Source organism: Aythya marila (assembly GCF_965140915.1).
Source record: "Aythya marila genome assembly, chromosome: 3".
Classification (NCBI taxonomy): Eukaryota; Metazoa; Chordata; class Aves; order Anseriformes; family Anatidae; genus Aythya; species Aythya marila.
Window position 1 is genome coordinate 48,999,066 of NC_139044.1, and position 21,853 is coordinate 49,020,918.

The window sequence follows — 21,853 nt, forward strand, 5'->3', positions numbered from 1 at the left end:
CAGACTCAGCAACATACTTCTGCCTGTTTAACCCATACATTATGGCTTAAGAACAACCAATGCTGAGTTACTGAAGGCTTCTCATGCTCCCACTGAAGCTGACACGGTTTTTCTTCTGTGCCCGTGCCCTTTGAAGGGAGCACTCCAAACCTGGCTCACCCTCCTCCTTCACACCTGCTGGACACCTCCCATTGAGGTGTCTCCAGTGACCGAACCACCAAGGCCAGCTCCCTCCAGCAAAACCCCCAGCAACCTGCAGGGGCTGTGAGAGCACACCATAACCCTGCCTCGGTCTGCAGACATCCACGCGGGGTGTTGTCCACCCCTTGCCACCAGGCTGAGCCACCCTGCACAGACCAGGGGGGCAGGCAGCAGGACCACCCCTCACCAGCACAAGGAGTGAAGGGCCACAACAAGTTTATTTCAAAATGCTTTCCATCCTGGATCCCCCTCCCACACCCTGACCGAGGTCATTTCCTCCATTTATCCCATGCACAGCACAGCAATCATGTTCAAACTCACTACTAGTCTGTGTCCTGCTCTGCAAGCTTTGCATCTCCTTTATCAAAGATATGCGCTAAAAAGAGACATTCTCTTCTTGGATCTCCGTCGGTAAGTTTGGAGGACAAGGCAGGAGATCTGTGAGCAGTACAGCTCCGCAGGACACCATGACATCTGTACAGATGACAGCTTCATTCCTGACTTTCCCAAGGAATCCAAAATGACAAATACAAATGTACAGACTTTTACTATGATAGTATCTTCCAGCAAAAATGATCCCAAATACTATTCCAGACTACGAAAAAGAGCCAGGTCCATAAGTCATATCAACAATTTAACGTTTACTCTCGGCTGACTTTTTACTGAACTAAGTGACCACGCGAGCAGACCTCCTCCAGCTCTGCTGTAGGAATGGTGCTAAGCTGGTCTCTAATGCAGGCTGAGGACTCAACACTCCCAGCTCCTCTGGGACACACTTCAGCACTGTCATGCTGACAAGACCTCAACTTTAACTTGGGGTTTTCTGAATTTAAGGCTTTTAACTCTAACATTCATAAAGAATGAAATACACAATACAATAATAAAGACGTTCTAGCAGTACTTGTGTGCTTGCGAGTTTAACATTTCCCTATGGTTATATATACATGGATATATCTATGATCCATAGACAAAACTTAGAACAAACGCTTTGGAAGATTTAAAAAAATACACCACAAAGAAGTAAACATGAAATGGCGAATACCATGCAGAGCAGCAGCACCAGCATTTGAGAACTGCTCACAGATTAACTGAAATAAAAACACAGTATCATCCAAAAACATCAATATAATTCTGGCTGTATTAGCTGGAGATTATTCTACTCTACAGTGCAATGAAACCTTGCTGCTATAAGAACTGCGCTCCATAGCCAGTGACTACATTGTAAGAAAGATACAGGCCCACCAAGGAAGCTCAAGAGGACAGTTACAAAGACGATAAGAGATTGAAAATAAATGACCTTAGAGCCAGAAAAAAAGGAAAAACATCACTGCACCTGAGACATTAAGTGCTGTCTTCAAAAATGAAGTGCCAAATTGCTGCTGGGATTCCTCTTGAGGAACACTTGCAAAACTTCTGCTAAGGACACTTCCTATTGAACCCAGGTATTTTCTGAGGAGTTATCAGCAGTCCTCTACTCCATACAACACACTCCATTCCTTAGATTTTTTTTTTTACCTTTTTTTTTTTTTTTTTTTTAACTGATGCAAAAATACCTTTCTTGTTCAACTGTTTGATTCCCTATTATCTCCTGACAACAAGTTTCACAGATAGGTAGGTCTGACCAGTTGGTTTGAACTGTCATCACAGAAGATGGGAAAACTTCATTTGCATCAGTGTGGCCATCTGGAGCATGCCCTTTGGGAAGGGTTTGTTTGCCTACCAAGACCCGAAGATAAAACCTATGGTGCACCAAGCACAGAAACATGGGGATAGATTAAAGCACACCTCTATTTATGTGCAGAGTGAAAATTGCAAAAGGAATGATAATGTCCCACAAACATCCAGTGTGACAATGGGTTAAAAACATGACAGTCAGCAGGTGAGAACACCTGGGGACTGAAATTTGACTGAAGAAAAATTCCCCTCATGGCACACACTTGAATTCTTTGTGTCAAGACTTCATCCAAATCTCTTTGGTGCTCACTGAGCTGAGACCTTGGTAGCACATCATCCCCAGATCATTCTGAAATCTGCTTCCACTCTGGAGGGAGAGGAGGAGGCCTGTCCATGGAGAAGACACAAACCCCCACACAGACAGCCCAGTAAAGCTGAGCAGAAGGGTCCTGAGCTCTGCTGGCTGCACGGCTCAGGCCTCGGGGCTCCCTGCTGCTACCCACACAAAGTGCGCTGCCTGGGCTTCGGAGCATGTGGTTTATATCAGGCCACTGCTTCAGCTCCTGGAGAACTACAGCCGACTGCTCGGCTCAGCAGCCTTTTCTGGGAACATAAAACACGAGACCCATTCCAGCAGCAGGCCTACTGAAAATTTCCAGGCATAAGATGCTGCGTACGATGGAGATAGATATAGCATAGACTATAAAATCAGGTACAGTATGTAGAACTGTACCCCATCTACAATAAAAGCTTAAATTGCTAAGAGAAAATGGAGCGACGTTTACAGACGAATGTACGTCATAAAAACTTTAATTATTCTCAATTCCCTTATAAACAAAAAATGGAAAAAGCTGAACATTTGGCAGACCCACTTCAGAAGTGTTTTTAAAACCATCTACTTCAAAAGCAGCATCGGAAAGTGGCTTTTAAATCTGCCACTCGAGCCATCCCTTTGCCTGGATACATCTCTGCCACCTGCTGCCTGACTCACATTGGTGTTATTTTATGTTCTTCATGATAGACTTTGTGTAACCTTTTCCATGGTTTAAAACAGAAGGGGGAAAGGGGCTTCTGGCCTCTTTGGTACTCCAGGTTTGACTCAAAATTCCCTGACTTCAGTGAAGACCTCTCCCTTATCATGCTGGTCACAGGAAATTAGTTTTATGAAAAGGGGATCTCATAGATTAAAAGAAAAACAATTTTAAAGGCAAAGACAACCCATTTCTTATGCATCATTAAAATGATAAACAGCAATAGCATGAGCTGTAAATGGGCCTGATAAAGCCATCAATCCCAACTGATTCCCCCGTGCACATCATTGCAGTTGCCCATCCCTTCCCTTCCAGAAGGAGGGAGTTTTGTTCTTCTCCCCTGCCATGCACGTGAAGTCTCTTCATGCTGACCCTGCATTGCCCTGCAGGACTCCTGGCTGTTTCATCTGGGCGCCCCCATGACTCTCAGACCCATCCTAGTGGGCATGAAATTCACGTTCCTAGGCCTCAATGGACAACCGACTGCAGAAAGAGCACAAATACCAACTTACATCTTAAGCCCCATAAGATAAATCAGAGCCTAAGGGTACTCCAAGTGGTGAGGTCTGTAACTGCAACCACAAGCATGACAGATGCACAGGATAAAGAGAATATAGCTTGTTTTCTTCTAGATAATCCTTTTATAGGCTTTTCTCTAGCTCTTGTCAGAAATTCAGTGACAGCCAGGAGACGTGCCTGAAAAAAAACAGGACATGAATCCACACCAAGCTCCTCATGCAACAGCAAGACATTTTCTGAAACAAAATCAGCTCCTTCAAAGCCTGTGTCATTCTACACTGCACACATGACTCTAGTCTCCACATTATTTACACCTTTGATTTATCATGGCTTTCATACTCACATTCCTCATTTACTCAGAAGTGACAGTGAGTTAACTTATGTGTTCCTGACAGTCTGAAATGAGGAATCTCAAAACTCTGTCAGGAAAATGAAGAGTATGCCTACCTGACTCAAAGCCAACAGGCCTACTGCTTGGTTAGTCTCCTCTTTTAAATCATGGTTACCTGTCTTTTACTGTTTTTTTGTTTTTTTTTGGTTTTTTTTACGCATGTCCTGATATCAAATGAAGTGTTGAGAACACGCTATCCATTGAAGAGAAGAGATGGACACTATGGAATAGCAATCTGCCAAGCAGTGCTAGATATGTGCAAGCCACATCTCTCCTGGGCCATCCCTGGTTTGTCTGTATGCATGCACAATCCTTGCACCCTTCTCACAGCCATCTCTAAAAATCCCGGGGTCTTTAACTGTGTTGGCCCTGGATAAACAGTGTACTTGGTACTAAAAAAGTCCAATAGTACCACAAGAGGCAGCACTTTCCTGAGTGGAGAGAAAGTGGCTTTAAGCCCACTTTGCACGTCTCTCTGAGTGCATTGGGCCACTTCAGCCAGCAAGAAGTCAGTGGCTCATGTCAGCTATGTGCTGCAGGGGCAGAGGAAGAAAAAGCTCCCTGGATCTGTGGGGCTGCTGGCTGTGCCCCTGGGATCCCAGGCAGGATTTTGGCTGCACAACCAGTGATGAGCAGCAATACCCTCCTCCTGCTCTAATGGCCTGGCAATTTCATCTGCAACAACAGGAAAAGAAACCACTAAGATAACACAAATCTTGCACCACAATGGATTTTCTCTTTATTTTAAAATATATTGACTCCTGTGCTAACAGCTGACACTCCTGTGACATAATTTCACTTCTGTGAAATCGGCACTTCTGCACCCCTAGCTGATGCCCACACAGGTCCACCTGGGCCCAGGCAGGGTCAGAAGCACTCAGATGCCTCTCTCCAGCATGATGCTGTTCTGCCCAGACTGGACGTGGGACCTGGGCAGGCTTCAGTGCAGTGATGTGATGCCCACATTTGTCCTCACCTCCATCCAAACAGCTTGCAGGTGAACCTCTCTCTAGGTGGGCCTACAAGGATGCCAGGTAGCAAGAAAGAGAGAGTATTGTTTCCAGGCTGTCATGCATAGCCTTCACCACTGCTTCCCCTCCCTGCATCCCAGCAGCCTGAACTAGCTTTGAAGTGGGTTGGCAGGGGACATAAGTCAGAGCTAGAGCATGTGTTCTTGCCAGCCAAACCTGCGTCCTGCTGCCTGCAGGCATGGCCATTGATCTCCAGGGAGGAAAACACACCTACTAAAACTGCACTGCCCATTAGGAGGCCAACTAAACCATAGCAGCATTGTTATGCTGTGCACCTGGATCACTTCTTATGAACCTAAATCTCCACTCCATTGCTTTGCTTTCACATCAGCGCAATCTCATTAAAATCAGTGGCACGTTACAGGGGCAATTGAGTAAAAAATGTGGCCATGCAGACATGTGGATTCAATGTCTGAAGAAAACATTATGCATAATTCTGATGGGAGATATGGATATGGCTCATGGAAATTCACAGCAGGCAACACAGTTCTCTATCTGCACCAGCTTTCACTCCAACCCCACCAAGCAGTGGTTACCCACAGCCATAAAGCACAAAGCTTTATATGTGTAGTTCATATTACACACTTTCTATGCCTAGTTTCATTCAATGAAATACTCTTATTCAAACACCTTATTTCCTTCCAAGCCTTCCCCAGCTCTTGGATGCTGGGATATTTTATGGCAGATCCCCAAAGCAGGAGTCAAACATTGCCCTTCTTCGTACAGATTTGGGAGTGCAGGATTTGGGGTGGGGGTGTGGGAAGGCAGCAACTTACATCTCTCAGCCACCTTCATGCACCATTCTCTAAAGTCGCTCAAAAAAAATACAATTCGTCTTTGACATTTTAACACCACCTTAGTCAATCATGGAAGAAGTACAAAGTATTAACCTAGCCATAACTAGCCAAAAACTCATAGCTTCAACTGTTCTTTAGGTATCTATCTAGAATTTTCACAAAAAAAAAAAAAAAAAATCAATGACACACTTCAGAAGCAAAAATCATCTTTGGATCCAAAGTCTTGGCAATTTGGGTGGTATGGCTCTGGTTTTGTTTCATTCCGTTATGTGCATCACAGACTTCACCAAATCTTCCTCCTAAGAGCTCTGGAGTAGTTACATAGTGGTGGTGGGGAGGGATAGAGGTTGGTTTACTCCTCTCTCTAAAACTACCTCAGTATATCGTAAACCTGCTCCTTTACCCTGTAAAGTAGCACAGATTTTATAATCTACCAGAGATTCACATGTAAAGCTTTTTCCATTCCATCTCCAGTTGAAGAGCACTTTTAACTTTCCACTAGAAACTGCCAAAAATTCCTCAGACTCACAAAGTCAGAAAGTAGGAATTCAGGCTTCATCATGCACTGAAGGAAAATAAGTTAAATCTCTCCATTTATATTTCACATTGAAAACCTTCCATAAATCAGAAAAGGTTTGAGTTTCCCAAAGCACGAGTTTGCTAAGAACAAAGCACTGGCTCAGCATTAGTCTCTGTTCTTTCATTAGCAGCTCTTAGAGATTACGTTTCTTCAGAGGGATTTGAAAAAGTACATGCTAAAATAACACAGTCAAATCTGCTTCTTCCTCCTCACTAAAAGAAAAAGAAAAAAAAAAAAGAGAGAAAAAAAGCACTAAAATATTATTTACTTACTTACCTGTAATATATTACTGCTCATACTTTATGTCTTGAAATAACACCAGCCCTGACTGTTCTAAATAACTTTATTCCACATTATTTATCGTAAAAGTTCTTTCAAAAATACATACATAGCTTTGTACCCTGGAAAGGGAAGCTGGCTGCACACAATCCAAGTCTCTCAAAGTTCAAAACCCAGACAAAACGCAGAATAATGTTATCACCTCTTTTAGGAGATTTCCGCAAGGTTGGACTCAAAAGAAATGGATAGGCACAGCTTTTCCTCTTCATAAACAACCTTCTTACTTCCTTTCATTTTCAGAAAGAAAACCTCTTCAGTCAGTCCAAAGCAATGTCTTCATGCAAATGTGGCTGTATTCCACATTTCTTTATCCGTAGTCCTATGGGTACCATTATAGGTAGTAGGTGCTAGGTGCTATCATACCCGAGCAAGCACAACCAAGGCAAATCACACGTCAGTGTACACGTTGTGGTCTGACAGCTATTAGCTGGGATGGTCAGCAAAGATTTTACCCAATTAATAACCTTGAAAAACAGCTGAATATATTGAAAAGGTGCCCTTACATCTCTGCAGGTTTGTAAAAGAGAATCCATTGCCAGCTCCCTCAGTTTGGCCAGGAATATCTACCACTGAATACACAAATATCTAACGAGGACATTTTTGCAGACCGGTTCATTACCAACGTGCATGGACTGCTGTCTGCCATTACTAATGCATCCATGTTTGAACACAAAGTAGGAGATCTGGATGGATGAGTGAAGGGAAAGATAATCCTGATACTGCAAAGAAAAAAAAAAAAATCAGGGAGACAGGATAGAAGATGTATTTTTCCTGCCATTAATGCCCTTTATAAAATCTTTTATTGTATTTGCTTTTATAATGAAGTAAGTCCTCTCCATTCATTGCAGTAATCACCACCAGCAGGTTTGCCAAACAGCATCAGCTGTTTTCTATTTCCAGGACAGGGAGCTGTGACAGCATCACTGTATCCCAAGCACAGCAATGCGGTGGCTCTAATAATGTCCCCACATCCAGCAAGATCTTGCCTACAGCACGATTTCCTACCATTGTCCTCAGAATAACAGCCACTGGCCACAGTGATTGGAAGGGAAGTAGGGCAGATGTTGGCTTTTAGCATACTAATCAGCCTTCCCAGTAAGGTTAGAGACTTCCCAAAGATACAGGGAGTTTTAAATATTTCAGTAGAGAATTAACCACAGAGCTCTGCACTATTGACTTTTTTTTTTTTTTTTTTTTAAGCATATATTTGGAGTCAGATTTTATTATCTCTCCACAGACTTACTATGTTTCCAGTTGCAAGTATCAGCATTAACTCCAGGGGAGTACTACTAAGAGAGTACGACTTGATAAGCATGAGTGATAGTGGCAGAACCTGCTCTTTGATCTCAGTTTTAGTTTGTGAATGTTGACTGTGGTCTTCCAGGAGTACTACGGTCATTGCTAGTAAAATAAAATCACCCTGAGGCAGGACAATCTAACCCATAATATGGGGAGAGAAAAACAGAACAAAAGGAGTGGGGGAAAAGGGGAAAAAATGGGGAGAAAAATTTCAGAAAAAATGGCAATTAGTACCTACCCTTACCTAATACCTAACCCTACCATCAACTAGAAAAATAAAGTCCTCCCCAGTTCACAGCTGAAGACTCACAATTGTCTTGTTTGGAAAGGCAAAAGCATTTTGTTGCGCTCTGCTATGTAAACGAGCGACACTATTGCTGATCTAGCATTGTCACCAGGCTTGGGTCTGGCACAAGCACAGTGAGAACACAGCTCTGGTGGCCAGAATTGAAGAAAAAAAAAAAAAAAAGCCAATTCAATAACAACAAACTCAACAACCCTGCCTTTTTCTTCCAACAGATAGGAACCAGCAACAGGAAACACGGTTTTACTAATACCAGAGCTTTTATGATCATTGTTATTTGTGCCAACAAATCTGGTATCAGTGGAATGTAAATCCAAGTCAATCCATTTGGTTTTGAGAGTTGTATTTTTGTGTTTTGTTTTGTTTAAAAAAAAGAAAAAAGAAAAAAGAAAAAAGAAAAAAGAAAAAAGAAAAAAGAAAGGGACAATCAATGGCATAGAGCTCTCAAGCCAACTCTCAGCCTAAGAGTCCAAGAAGCTTTGTCTTGCATTTGCTGCCTGTTCCAGCACAAAACAGAGCCCACAGGAGTGGGACCATCCTTGTGCTAGGTACCACCTGCATGCCATAAGGGAAAATATGAGGCACAGAGATTTCACCTTGAAAAGCGGCTCTTGAAACCCAGCTCAGACGAGCACAGCCTTGAGAATTGCTCCCCATGTGCAGCTAGGTGACCTCTGACACCAAGCTGGCACCACTACAGTTTAGAGGCAGTGAAATGTTTGAATACCAAAGCACCCACTTGGCATTGCCTACTGCTTGCGAGATCTGAACATTCTTTCACCAGCACTGGCCAGCTCCTATGATGAGCTCTTGCTCAAAATCAACCTTTGTTTCCATGACAGGAACAACTTCTACCATCACAGGGCTTCAACTAGACCTACACATCATGCAAGTAGATGTTTTCAGCTTTGTTACAGGCAGCCTGGATATAGATGTTCTGTACGGCCAACACTGGGGCAGCAGCCCTGCAGTGCCAGCAAAGTCAAAGCCCTAGCTTTGGTCCCTCTAACCAAGGCTGGTCACTACTGGCAAGGCAAAGAAGTTTGAGGTGCTCTACAAGCAGCTTAAGCAATTTGCTACCATATTCTGGATTGGCCATCTGCTACCATTTAGAATCAAAAACATTTCATTAAAGTAGCAAAGCTTCCTGAAACACAGTGATTTCCTACCACACAAAGATACCCCAAAATACTCAAAAGCTCCTGTAGACATTTCTAAGTTCTAATATTTGCTCTCTCCATTTTTACAGGGAATGCTTGTAGAAATAGAAGTTAAAATAAATACATAAAGCCCCAAAATATTTATACAGCACAAGCATCTCAAGTTACATATTTTCAGGAGGCCTCTCTTGCTGTAAGAACCAAATAGGTCGTTTGTCATTGCCAAAAATCTTGCAAACCCTATCACTGCTTTCATGGAGGCTGTTACATTTTGATTGGGGTCTGTTTCTGACATCCTTACTGCAATTATAAGCAACTTGTTCCACAGCCTCCAGTCTTAGGAAAAATCTTCCTTCTCCCCAAGGAAAGCAGCAGGTTGAGTGGTGGCAACATGCCAAAATGAATCACCTTTCTCCTAAAGCAACCCCTCTTTCAGAAGGACCATACTAACTCAGCAGCTACTTGGATGCTTGCCCCCGTCAGAACCTGGGGTCCTTCAATCATCTGAGCTCTCACTTCAGCTCTCTCCACTGCACTCACATCCTTACTTTTGGACGCCCAGAAGCAAGCCCATGGTTTGTATATGACTGCGTATCATGGAGATGTTTGTGTGCACAATGGAAAGTGTTGTCTGCCCACAGCTGAAGATATTGCCAGCCTTTTTAACAAAAAGCCCTGTGGGAAGCCCAGCCCAGAGCCATCCTCACACCCAGGATATTCTCTGCTCTGGCAGACAAGCAATCCCAAACTAATCTAAATCCATCTAATGATAAGCAACTCCAGGAACTGACAACCGGGAGTCCTGAAGGAGAAAATTACTAAATAAAAAGGGAGCCAGCATTACAAAAGCTATCAGAATGCAAATGTTACTGCCAATGCCAAACATTTTGTTGTGGAAAAAAAAAAGTCTCACACCTGAACATGACAAGTGCCCTGCAGTGCTCCCACTAAGACTGTTTCTCCATGGTGCCAGCTCTGTATATTCTTAAAATCACACAGATCTCCCACTATCCTGAGACCTTAACGTACTCAGACTACCTCATGGTCTTGCCCAGGACACCCATATCCATCATACACCCTAAGTTAGGAACTGCCTTCCTGCTTCCCCACTATGCTCTCTGACCACAGGCAAACGAGGCTCCCTTAAGAACAACCACCCCAAAATCCTTGTCACCATCCCAAGGAAAGACATAAACAAATACAAAGCCATTTCTCTTTTAACTTTGCTAAAGCGGCAGTCTGAAGTCCATCTCCACCCCTCCAAGATTTCTCTCTCATTCCCATTTAGACCTCCCAACATGAGCTGCAGGATTCCAGCCCAGCCTGCATGGTGTGGTCCCAAAGGTGAGCAGGACCCCGCAGTGTCCCATACCACTCAGCTTCCCTCCCTGAGAGGAATCTAAACAGCTGGTTTTACAGAGGAAAACGAGTACATTTACAGAGTTGCCGGGCACTCAGCAGCCAGCACAACTAAGGGCATGGCACTTGTCGGGCTGGGCCTGAGCTCCTACAGGGTGGCTCAGGCCATCAGGTGGTCTCAGGCATCTGGTGGCAGTAAATGGCTGTCATGCTGCTCCAGAAGGGCCGTCACCAGGACGCTGGCCATGCCTGCTGAGCAGTGGGCCCAGCAGCTGCCTGGAGCAGGCGCCCAGGCTCTGGCAGCACTGCCTGGAGCAGTGGCAGCCAAGAGGAGCGAACAGCAGGAGCCCAGAGCCTGCCGTGGCGGTCACCGCATTGCAAGCAAAACGCTACATCGTCTCACACGTCTCACAAGAGTATTTGGCTTGCTAACACCGCTGTTTCGAGGTCACACTTTCTAGGTTTTCATTGCTTTAGCTGTGCACTCACAGAGGAGTTTATTTTTTCTGCTGTGTTTCATTTTCTGGTCTTTTCTGAGGGAACTGACCTACTTCTCCTGTGCCTGTATGCACCAGACACTTCCAGGTGCCCCTAGAATCCTAGATCCTACAGCACAGAAAGTATCTAGATCAACTGTAAATCATTTCACTTGCAAAATTAACAAATTAAGTCAGCAAAAAACAGGAACTAAGAATCACTTTCTAAACAGTCCCAAGCTGACCCTGAAGTTTACTGACTGGGAGGACTGGAAAGCAGAAGGGCTGGGCTACTCTTTGCATTTTCAGGCTCTCCAAATCTGCACTCACAGCCTTTGACCAGAGAAACACGGCCTGACCCACTGAGCTGAATTTATCCTCCTGAACCTCTGTACAGGACAGCTGTCTTCAGAGGACAGGGAGAGCCTCAAGTGGAAGAGACCAGTGGCTTAGGCTGGACAGTACTCAGGCACCACAATGTGGAAAAAGCATTCCGAATGCCTTTACAACAGGGGAAATGGAGCTGAGGAAAGGTGAGATGTCACTGGAAGTTTGTCTCTAACTACAAATGGAACTGGGTCTTCTGATCCCCAGCCCACCTTCCTAGTAATGAGACCTCAGACACTTACCAAATATGTGTATTAAAAACACATGCAACTCAAAATCACATTAAAGTCCCAGTCCAGCCAAGCCAGATGGAGCCTTTCTATCACTGCCATTCGCTCTTAAATTGTTTATAATACATTTACTTTGGGAGACCAGAAACATCAAGTTAAGGACACAGCTATGAGAGAAGCTGATGCAAAGCTTGGCTGACACAGATCATAGCACTGCAAACACAAAACCCAGAGCACCTACTCCTGCAAAGTGCTGCAAGCCCTCTGACAAGCCGGCTTCAAGCTGCTACGTCCCCTCTGTGCATGAGCCGAGGGGCCATCTGCAAAGGATCCAGCGCTAAAAGCTGCACTATTATGTCACCAAACTCGGCACGGCTTCAAAAGGTGACAAAAGGGAAAGACATTTAGACTATGTGAAAGCTCAGCTTGGTTGTTCGCGCAGGGCCTGATTCTGGAGCTGTGATGGATTTCAGTGGGGCTGCCACGTGAAGCAAGACACTATCCAGCAGGAACAGCAGCACCTAAAACTGGCCTTCCATCTGTCTGTCCAGAGTGATGAAGCACTTTGTTACAGAATACCCACAGAAATTATGTGGCCAATTCACTTTCTCTTATGTTTGTCTTTCTTTTTTTGTTTTTCCCCCCTCCCTTTCTGAGACAAATGAATGGGAAAACCAACATTCCAGCTCCAGGATTTCTGCCCTTTCTTCCAAAAAAGAATTTCAGCCAAAAACACCGCAGCCAAGTATGTAGTAAACATGACGACAAATAACCATTTGAATAGTTGCCTCTTACTTCACAGAAGACATATATAAGATTAAGAAGGACTGACTCCTCCAGTGGAAAAATAATCAGTTTAACGCCAAAAGAATACAACAGTCGGAAAGATTTGCTGGAACAGGGACTGACGTGAGATGCCCAAAAGGACTTGATGACTGAGTAAGAGTGAAATAGCTGTGCTGGAACAATGAGAGAGGAACACACTCCACAGTCCTCAAAGGGTAATTTTCTCTGTTTAATGAAGAGTAGATTTGATGATCAAGTTATGCCTCAAAGAGTAGTGATGTAAAACGTGCACTTCTCCCAGCCACCTTCTAACAGGTACGTAGTTTGGTTTGGATGCACATTTTAGGCTTTCTTCCAGAGCAAGATGAAGCTTGGAGTGACTTCCTTACTACACAATTTCGGTATTTTTTCTGATGTAACTAATATTTCTTTAGTTTAGGAAAACTTCTCTGTTTAGGATATAATTTATACATGACTGATGTCATTCTTTCAACTCCATTTCTCCACTACTTAGGGCTATCTGCTCCAAATGCAGACCAACTCTGCCAAACGTAAGCCCTGCAGTGAAATGCAGCCACATATACAGACCAATTTCAGAGACACTGAAGGTTGCTTAGGTTCCTTTGGCACAAGACTTGGAGAACCAGGAAATCCAGGAAAAAAACAGGGCCAACAGGCATCCCACAGGCTCTGGATTTTACGGATCATTTCCCTTCATTTGTGGTAGCTGTTTATGTCCTGCTGCTGCTACATAAATGCTGGAGTACCGTAGCCACTGACATGGTAATTATCCCCAAAGCAAGCCACGGCACTGCCCCACACACTACTGTGAACAGTATGAAACATGCTCAACCCTGAGCACACGCTTGCAGAACCTCTGAGGGGTAGAGGAGAGAAGGCCCTGCGTTATATCCCAGAGAGCAGACCTAGGAATTCGTGGAAGAGGAATCAGTTAGTCAAGCTGTGTATGTCAGAAAGCCAGCAGCTGCCTGCCTTGGGAGAGAAGGATGAGGAAGGAGAGGTCCAAAGAGAGGTGCGTACCAGAGAGAAAAGGACCTCCCAGCACAGAGAAGGTGGAGGGAATGAGGAGGTGGAGGGCAGGGAGATGCCCACACAGGTCCTGCTGGCGACAGGAGACACAGCAGCTGTCAGCACAACCTCCCCTCTCGCCACGCTGGCCAAGACCACGCAAGGAGGAGGCACCGTGAAACCCCCCTTTGATGTTGCCCTTGTTAACTCTGCTACCAGCATAGCAGTTAAGCGCTCAAGCGTGTGGTCCGTGGCTCCCTTTCATTCCAGGCTTCTCTCAAGTTTACCAGGGAAACCTGACACTTTCCAGGTGCCTGTGCGTCCCCAGAGGAAATGAATCCTACTAAGGAGGTGCTGCCGACAGGCGCTGCCAGTGCCAGCAGCTAGGAAAAAATCTGGGAGCCGGGATCGGAGCTTCAGGAGCCCAGAAAGACAGACATGCAGTCTGCCCCAAAATCCCTCACTGGTGTAAATGCCCCTTTGGAGGAGGGCTGGGCAGTGGGGATGCAGGCCAAACCATCCCAGCCCTATGGACCCCTAGATGTCCGGGGCGCGGAAGAAAGCTTATGAATGAATGTCCCAGAGAACAGACAGCACAGCAAAACATCTCAGCCCTTCTCATTTTTTAAATCTTGGGCTTTTTAAGCCACTGTCTTGATCCTGGAAGTGATTATTTTGGCACTGCAGCCTGTGAACATTCAACACAGACTGTAGGCTTTTGGAGCCAACCATGCATCAGAACAAGCAAAATATAGCAAATATATAGGAAAGTGTAAACCCAAGTTCAAAGGCTTTGTATTGCTCATACAGAGCAGAGAACCATCCAGTCGCTCCCTTACTGCCCTGAACACTTGAACCATGCTTCTCCTCGGAAGCTACAGTGCAGATGTAGCCAAAATACAGATGGCTGGCCCCAAAGCCCTCCCTGCTCCGAGCAAACCAAGCATCGGCTGCACTCAAAGGAAGAAAGGCAATACAGCCGCTGCCTCCCAGCGCTGCACGATGGAGAAGACAAGCGGGGATGTGCCAGGAGAGATTGGGGCTGGTACCTTCCAAAGGGAGCCGGCCCCTTGCTGTGTCTGCAGTGATACGAGTGCCCTCTCAAGGCTGCACTGGAGCATGGTTTGCATGCAGCACAGGGAGAAAGCAGCGCCGAGCTGCACGAGTGGAAAGGAAACCAAACACCTGCACCCTTCCTGGTGAAGAAGTGGCTGCTTCACCTGCTCCGTGCCTCCGAGGTCTGTGGGAGCCGCAGTGACCATCAGCTCACTCTCCACACACCCTGCAGGAGCCGGGCACGAAACCGGAGGTCATTGTCATCCTGGTGTGGATGGTTTGCTTGGGCAAGTGATGGGAAGCCAGGAATAGTGACTTACAGAGACAGGGGGCTCAAGCAGGGTAAGTTTATGCTGAGATTTCAAAGCCAGGAAAAAGAAGGCACTGTTTTGGCTGCGGGTTTGTGAGTATTTGGCATCACACACTGGCTACCAAGCATGGCTTGGTAAAGAAAAGGGTCCTGTCAGGGAGGACAGTGGGACTCCTACCTACACCCGACCCGCACCAGCGTAAGTTTAAGAGACACGACACCTGATGGCAGCACACCCCAGTGCCACCTAAGCCACACTCCTGGGCGCTTCCCCTGTGATGGGGAGGGCTGGGTGACACAGGGACCCAGCTGCCAAGTGGAGAACACACAAGCCCTAGAAGAGCACCAGAAACTGAGCCTGGTGAAAACGCTGCTTCGCTTCATCGGTCTGAAGACAACAGGGCACCTGCAGACAGCTACATGCCGCTTGGAGCAGACGTGAAGTCCTGCCCCAGGTATCTGGTGACTCAGAAGCCACATCGACCATTCAGTGTCCTGCATGAGAAATGTCAGCGTCACTTAGGCACTGCACGTGTCCAAGGGGGGAGCTACAGTTTTGGGACACATGAATGCTCACTCAGTGTGCTGGGTCATACAGACAAGATCCCATTCCCTCTGCAGGCACAGAAAATGCATGCCATGTCTTTTTCTTTTTCTTTTTCTTTTTCTTTTTCTTTTTCTTTTTCTTTTTCTTTTTCTTTTTCTTTTTCTTTCTTTTTCTTTTCTCTTTTGCTTTTTTTCTTTTTCATTTTTTTCTTTTTTCTTTTTTTCTTTTTCTCCATGATCTATCCAGCCCCCCTGTATTTTGCTTCTCTAGTTTCTGAAAGCATCTTCTTAACCATATGTCCAAGCTAACCTTGGTCCACGTGCTGTCTGAAGAGCTGGAATTACAGACTTGGACAGCACAAGGGCTTTCATACCTCTGACACACCCAGAGACTGGTACAGAGCTATACAGTTAAGAGCATTACAGCATTGTCCTAAATAACTGAGAAGATACATTCCTTAGAGCTAAATAAAGTGGAAAGTTCCCTTGGAGACCCCACGGCTTTCTCTGTTTCACAAGAAAGCTGTCACGCAGTCTGGACAAGGAGGGAAAATGAGAGTTGGATCTCCTGTCAGCAAGGCTCTCAGTCTGAGCCCAGCCTCTACTTAATTCCCTCCCAGATTTCTCCTGCTGATGGTGCTTAAATATTCTGTGTACAAAGGCAACCAAGGAGAGCTTCTACAAGAGAGCTTTCCATCAGCTGTCTGTCAGTATGTGCTTGACGTCCTTCCACATGCAGGATCTGGCAGCAGGCAACAAAAATCTCTTGGCAGTGCACAGACAGGATCTCCCCCTAACCTGGCTCCAGCACAACACCCTTCTCTGTCGCTTCCTTGGCCCGAGAGCCTGCCCACAGCAAGCCTGGGCTCAGGCTCCACACCAACTTTCTATTTTGATGAACAGAAGCACAGTCAATTATAGCACCAGTCCAAGGCCAGACCTCGCAGGAGAAAATCTTTTTTCTTTCTTTCCACAGACAAAAAATGCAGGGCTCTTCCCCTTCCTTTGTTGCAGTCCCCTCTGCTGAGCCAAGGCAGTCCCTGTTCCCCAGGGAGGAACGGGGAGCTCTGGCAAAGGCTCCAAAATGCCGAGTGAATTTGGGACAGGTCACCTCAACAGCCCAGAGGCTGGCAAGGTGAGGAAAGGAGAACAGGGAGGGATCACTGAGAATGCAGCTTGAAGATGTGAGAGCAGAGCCAGGGGAAGCAAAGGCACCCAGCAGTGGGTTTTACCCTGCGGGAAAGGACCCACCAGCCCTCCTGTCTGAGGCTGCACTTGCTCAGGGCACAGTTTGCTCTCCAGGCAGGAGGAAAGTGGTGCATGCTCTGCATGGCCTGCATGCTGCCAGGGATGAGGAGCAGCCGTACAGCCCGCACCCGTGTCCCACACAGCTGCCCTGGGGTCAGCAGCCCAGTGATCCCCTCACGCAGGTTTTGGTGTGCTCTGGAGGTCTGCAGCGGGAAGCACGCAGCACTTTATGCAGCACCATGCCAAGACATTTGTGTTCGCTCAGGAATTGGCTTGGTGTTATAGCACACTGGTGTGTGACTGCAAACGAAGACAGACTGTGTGGATGTTCCATCCAAAAGTTTCAGCAAAGCTTCAGCCTCCCCTAGAATCACTTTAGGCATTACAGTCAGACAAGCGAAAGCCTGCCCGTGTTCAACAGCTAACCCCCTTCCCTCACAGGCTATGATGTTTCTCGTGGACGCTGCCCGTGCCGTCAGCACACCACCTCCCCTGCTCCCTTCCCTCTTTCTCTGGCTTCCCAGAAGGCAGCCCCAGGGTCAGCCGATCCCTTCCCCATCCATCTCCCACCGCCACGAAGCAGCGCTACTACAAACCCGCTCCCAGGGAAGCAATCCCAGGCTCATCCTGCACGGGCACAGCACATCACACAGAGATGACAACCCTGGGTATTAGGGGCACCCGCCAGCAAAGCGCTCAGCCCCCTGTAAACTGCAGCCATGCGCCCCGCAATCCAGGCACCCCACAGAGAGAGGCTAAACAGGGTCTGCAAACCTGCAGCAAGGACCCTTCCTTCTCTTGGTCCGGGTCAAACAGACGCTCCCAATGTATTTAGCTGACCCGGGTGACATCAGGTCTGGGCTCTGACACCTGGCCCAGGGCTGCCGGGGGGGAGATGCTGCCAGCCTTCACTCTGCAGGCTCCACATCTGGAGCGGGGGAGCGGGTGTCCCCATTCCGCCCCGGTCACCGTGACCCAGCGGTAAAAGCCTGGTGCTGGAACACCCCCGGTGCGTCCCCCTGCGCCCTGCCACCAGCCGTGCCCCGTGGGCACAGGCTCCCGCAGCTCCGGGGCTCGGCATCGCCTGCGGTGCGAGCAGGGGCTTCGGCGACCCGGCTGCTCGCTTCTCCCCAGGAAGGGACGGGGAAGACCTGAAGTCGCACACCCGGACCCCACCTCGAGAGCGCCTTAAATCGGACTCGGAGAGCCGGGAAAACCCTGACAGCAGCCCTTGACTCTCTAAAGCTCCTGGAGCGAGCGATGCGCGGGGCTCGGACGGCGGGGCTGGGGAGCGGGGGGACCCCTTTGCCCTCCCAGCCCCGGTTAGGGGCTCAGCCCGGTTAGGGGCTCAGCCCGGTCTGCGGGGGGCTCAGCCCGGTCTGCGGGGAGCTCAGCCCGGTCAGCGGGGCTCATAACCCGGCCCCACAACAGCGGGCACCCCCGGGGCTGGAAGCACGAGGGGAGACCCCCCCTCCACCTCCCGCAGCGCACCTCCGAGCGGCAGCGGGTCCCCGTCCCCGGCTCCCCCATCCCCGGGGGGCTGCAGCCTACCTGCGGCGGAGGGCGGCAGGGCGGCGAGCAGCAGCAGCAGCAGCAGCAGCGGGAGCGGCGGCGGGGCGGCGGGGGGCGCCGCCATGGGGCCGGGGAGCGGCGGGGCGCGGAGCTGCCGTTCGTCTCCGCGGGGCTGCCCCGCTGCTCGCTGCGCGCCCCGCCGTCTCCTCCTCCCGGGCTGCCGGGACACTGCAGCGGGGCGGCCCCGCCGAGGCGGCCGCCTGCCCTCCGCCCCCCGACGGCCCCGGCCCCCCGGCCCGCCCCCGCTCGCAGCCCCGCTGCCGCTCCCCGAGCACCTGCCCCGAGCCGCCGGGGCCCCGCCGGCAGCGCTGCCCGCGGCAGGTGCTCGGGAGCCGGCTCCCGTCCGTGCTCGGTCTGCGCCTCTGCCGCCGGGAGCACCTGCTCCAGGGCTCCTCTTCTTGCTCTTCGTGCTTTTCAGGGCTCAACTCGTTGCTCTGGAGGATGCCCCTGGTGCCTGGGCATCACTGCTCCGTTAGTCCCCGGTTCCCTTGGCTTCCAGCCTCGTGTGTTAAATGCCACCTGCACCCAAACTGCTAAGTTTAAACACCTTTTCTGGTTTAGGAATCAGGGACTGACTTGTACACTGTCTGCATACACAGTTCTCACAGGGGCACCAGCTGTTCCTGGGAGAAGGTAACCTCCTCTAGCAAGACATGGAAACTAGGGAAACAAAAAACAAGAGAGGGATCTGAATGTTTGGGTCCGATTTTTTAGCAAATATAACTGAGTAAAAGATCTATTAGAGTTTGGGATCATTAGCACCACAGAATACCAAATCCTGCCTAAAATCTGCAGCAAGAGACTTTACTGGTGAAGAAGTTGTTGTTGGACAGGGTGATCATTTGGAAATTGCAGAGGATGCAGATATTGGACAAGAAGGCTGAGCCAGTATATTGAAAGGAACATCTGCGCTTGCCCTTAAAAGAAAATGTGATGCTCAGTACCTGGCAAGGCAGGAGGCACAGCCTCAGAAACCCCCTCAAGCACCCACCCACTGAAAATCTTTGTATTTCCCTTCAGTGTTTCCTCACTGCCCACCTGGTGCAAGTGCATCCAGCAGAGATAGAGGATTGAGATATGCAGGAGAGCAGCCATCTGCCTGGGTGAAACTGCCCAGCCTGCTCACCTGTATGTGCTGTGCACCTGAGAGGTTCTTCACATAAAGGGCAGAATTCCATCAGGAATGTGAACAACTCGTGAATCAAGCAGGACACCAAGTTTCAATGAGTATGGACTTGTTCTTATGGTAATGTGGAATTTATTTATTTATTTATTTATTTATTTATTTTCCTGTAAAGGTGATTTCTGTAATTATCCATTAGCTGAACTGACATTAGCGTAACAGCTAGGATTAACTTGCAGCCCAAACCAAGACAAGGGATAGTTGGGATTGCTGATTCTTACTCTTTTGCTTATGCAAACACTTGTCTTTCAAGCCATATGTGGCCAGGTAAATAATCACTGTATGCTGAAAACCCCAGAGCAGAGAAGTTGCAGCACATTAGGAGCTGGCTTTCTGGCTTTCTAAAAAACTCACTGGAGCAGATCCTTAGCTGGCAGAGTCTCGCAGAGCTTCTTGCCTCATCTCCTTTGATCCTCTTTTGCACTCTGCTAATTATACCAGCTAATGAAACAGCTTTTGGCAATCAAAACTCTTCACCCTTGACTTCCAGAATATTTGTCATCAATGCAAAAGAAAAATAGCTACAGTCTCTGGATATGAATGGTAATCCCACCAGTTTGTAGAGACAGGTTTATAAATAGAAGAGAAAGACAATGGCGTGTAAAAGAAGAAAATCAGTAATCCCTATTGCCCAGATATTTATAGTAAACTTCAAGGGTTCTGGACAGTGAGTTTACTTCCTGTGCAGCCCAGATCATGGACATGGACATGAATGCAGGCTTCATGTCCCAAGCAGGCTTCAGCCCCAGCATTAGTATAGGTATGGATGTGGCAGCATGGTCTGTGGCATAGGAATGGTTCAGCACCCAGCAGCTAAAGCCACATCTGCTGCTGCTGACTTGTGGTGACTGTCTAAGAGAGCTGGCTTCCACACAGGCTGCAATCTCTGCTTCAGATCCAAGTGAAAACACAGCAGCCTTTCACTAAATTACAGTGACATTTCACTTATTTATGCATGAGAAAGTAAGACTGCTGCATTAAATGCTGCTAAAGGAGTTTCTGAACACTTATGCTAATGGAATTTATCGCTCATCACAACATTGTTTAAAAGATTTTAGACCCTTGTCCAGCAAACATTTTCCATCAGTTTAAAGCTGCAAAAAGTACAAGGATTACTTATACGTGTAAGCCAATGCACCTATATCACGTCAAGATGAATGGAAAATTAAACAGTAATCATGTAATGCTTTTGAGTTGAAGCACACAATTCTGTTGGAGACCAGCAGCAGAGAGAAAAAGAGGCTGAAAGAGCCAGGTAATACCTTCTAGTCACATAAAACTCCTCTTAACCACCCCCTTCCTTGCAGGTTGTCCTCTTTCAGCATTAGTGTATGCACAGGTGGTAGAAGCACAGACAGCTGCCTCACATAAAAAGAACTTTATGCTCATTTTTTATTAGAATGCTGAAAAAGAAGACAATGTAGAATATGTACTTGTTACGAGCAATTCACTAGTAGTCAATAATTTATTCGCTGAACTTTTTCTTTTCTTCTGTTGATCAGTGTCTGTCTGCACAGTGTCTTTAATGTATTCCTTAATTACTTCCATTTATATGTTTTGATAACTTTCCCACTGTAACCAGAAGAAAGAATTTGATTGTTTTAATAACGAGATGGTTCAGGCCCATGTTCATGAGGCTGTTTGGTGTATTCAGCCCATTCATCTTCTACATACTTTTAAAAAGAAAAATCATCAGATGAAACCGAAAAGTTAAGTGTTCAAGTTGAGTGAAACTACCAGCTGAATGTCAGCACAGCCTGGACTCTTGTGAGCCCAGCCAGCAGGCTCATTTAGGCAGAGAAGAAAGAAGAGGCAATCGTGTCATTCAAGAATGTGGGCACATGGACATGGAGCAGCTAAGGACTTTCAGGCAGCCCTAGAGCTGGTGTTTCTTGCTTTTTGAGTTGTTTGTGTCTGAAACTACGCCTTTTCTCTGCCTTTCTGTTTACAGAAATCCTGATGTTTGACTCGGGGTCAAAATGCTCAGCACTACTTCAGTTGTGCTCCATTCGGCATCTCCTCTTTCACACAAAGCCACATCAAGGCAGCTTGGCTTCCAGCCCTGCAGCACCTAATAGCACGACCTGAGGTGTCCCCATGTCCCCCTGGTAGACACCACAAGGCCTGCTCATGCCATGTGGGCACACCTTGGTCCAGAGTGCAAGCCCTGACAAAATGGCTTCCAGGGCCTCAGGCTGGGCACCCGGTGTCCCACCAAAATGGTGAAGGCTGAGCAGAACACACAATGCAGAGCAGCTTGGGCACAGCAGTTGGGAAGGACCATGGCTTCATTCGGGACAATGGGTTTATGGTCAGAGTAGGCTGGCAGACGGGGAAGGAACACA

General features: G+C 47.4%; 1 protein-coding gene across 2 annotated transcripts in view; it reads right to left on the reverse strand.

Annotated features, from left to right (window-relative positions):
• FNDC1 (fibronectin type III domain containing 1) overlaps positions 1-18,438 on the reverse strand; it is a 65,790-nt gene extending 47,352 nt beyond the window's left edge. For both annotated transcript variants that reach the window (XM_082758313.1, XM_082758312.1), the window contains exon 1: positions 18,305-18,438. In XM_082758313.1, coding sequence (XP_082614439.1) covers positions 18,305-18,389 — 85 coding nt within the window. In that variant the 5' untranslated portion in view covers positions 18,390-18,438. The remainder of the gene's footprint in view (positions 1-18,304) is intronic.
• Between the last annotated feature and the right edge of the window lie 3,415 nt (positions 18,439-21,853).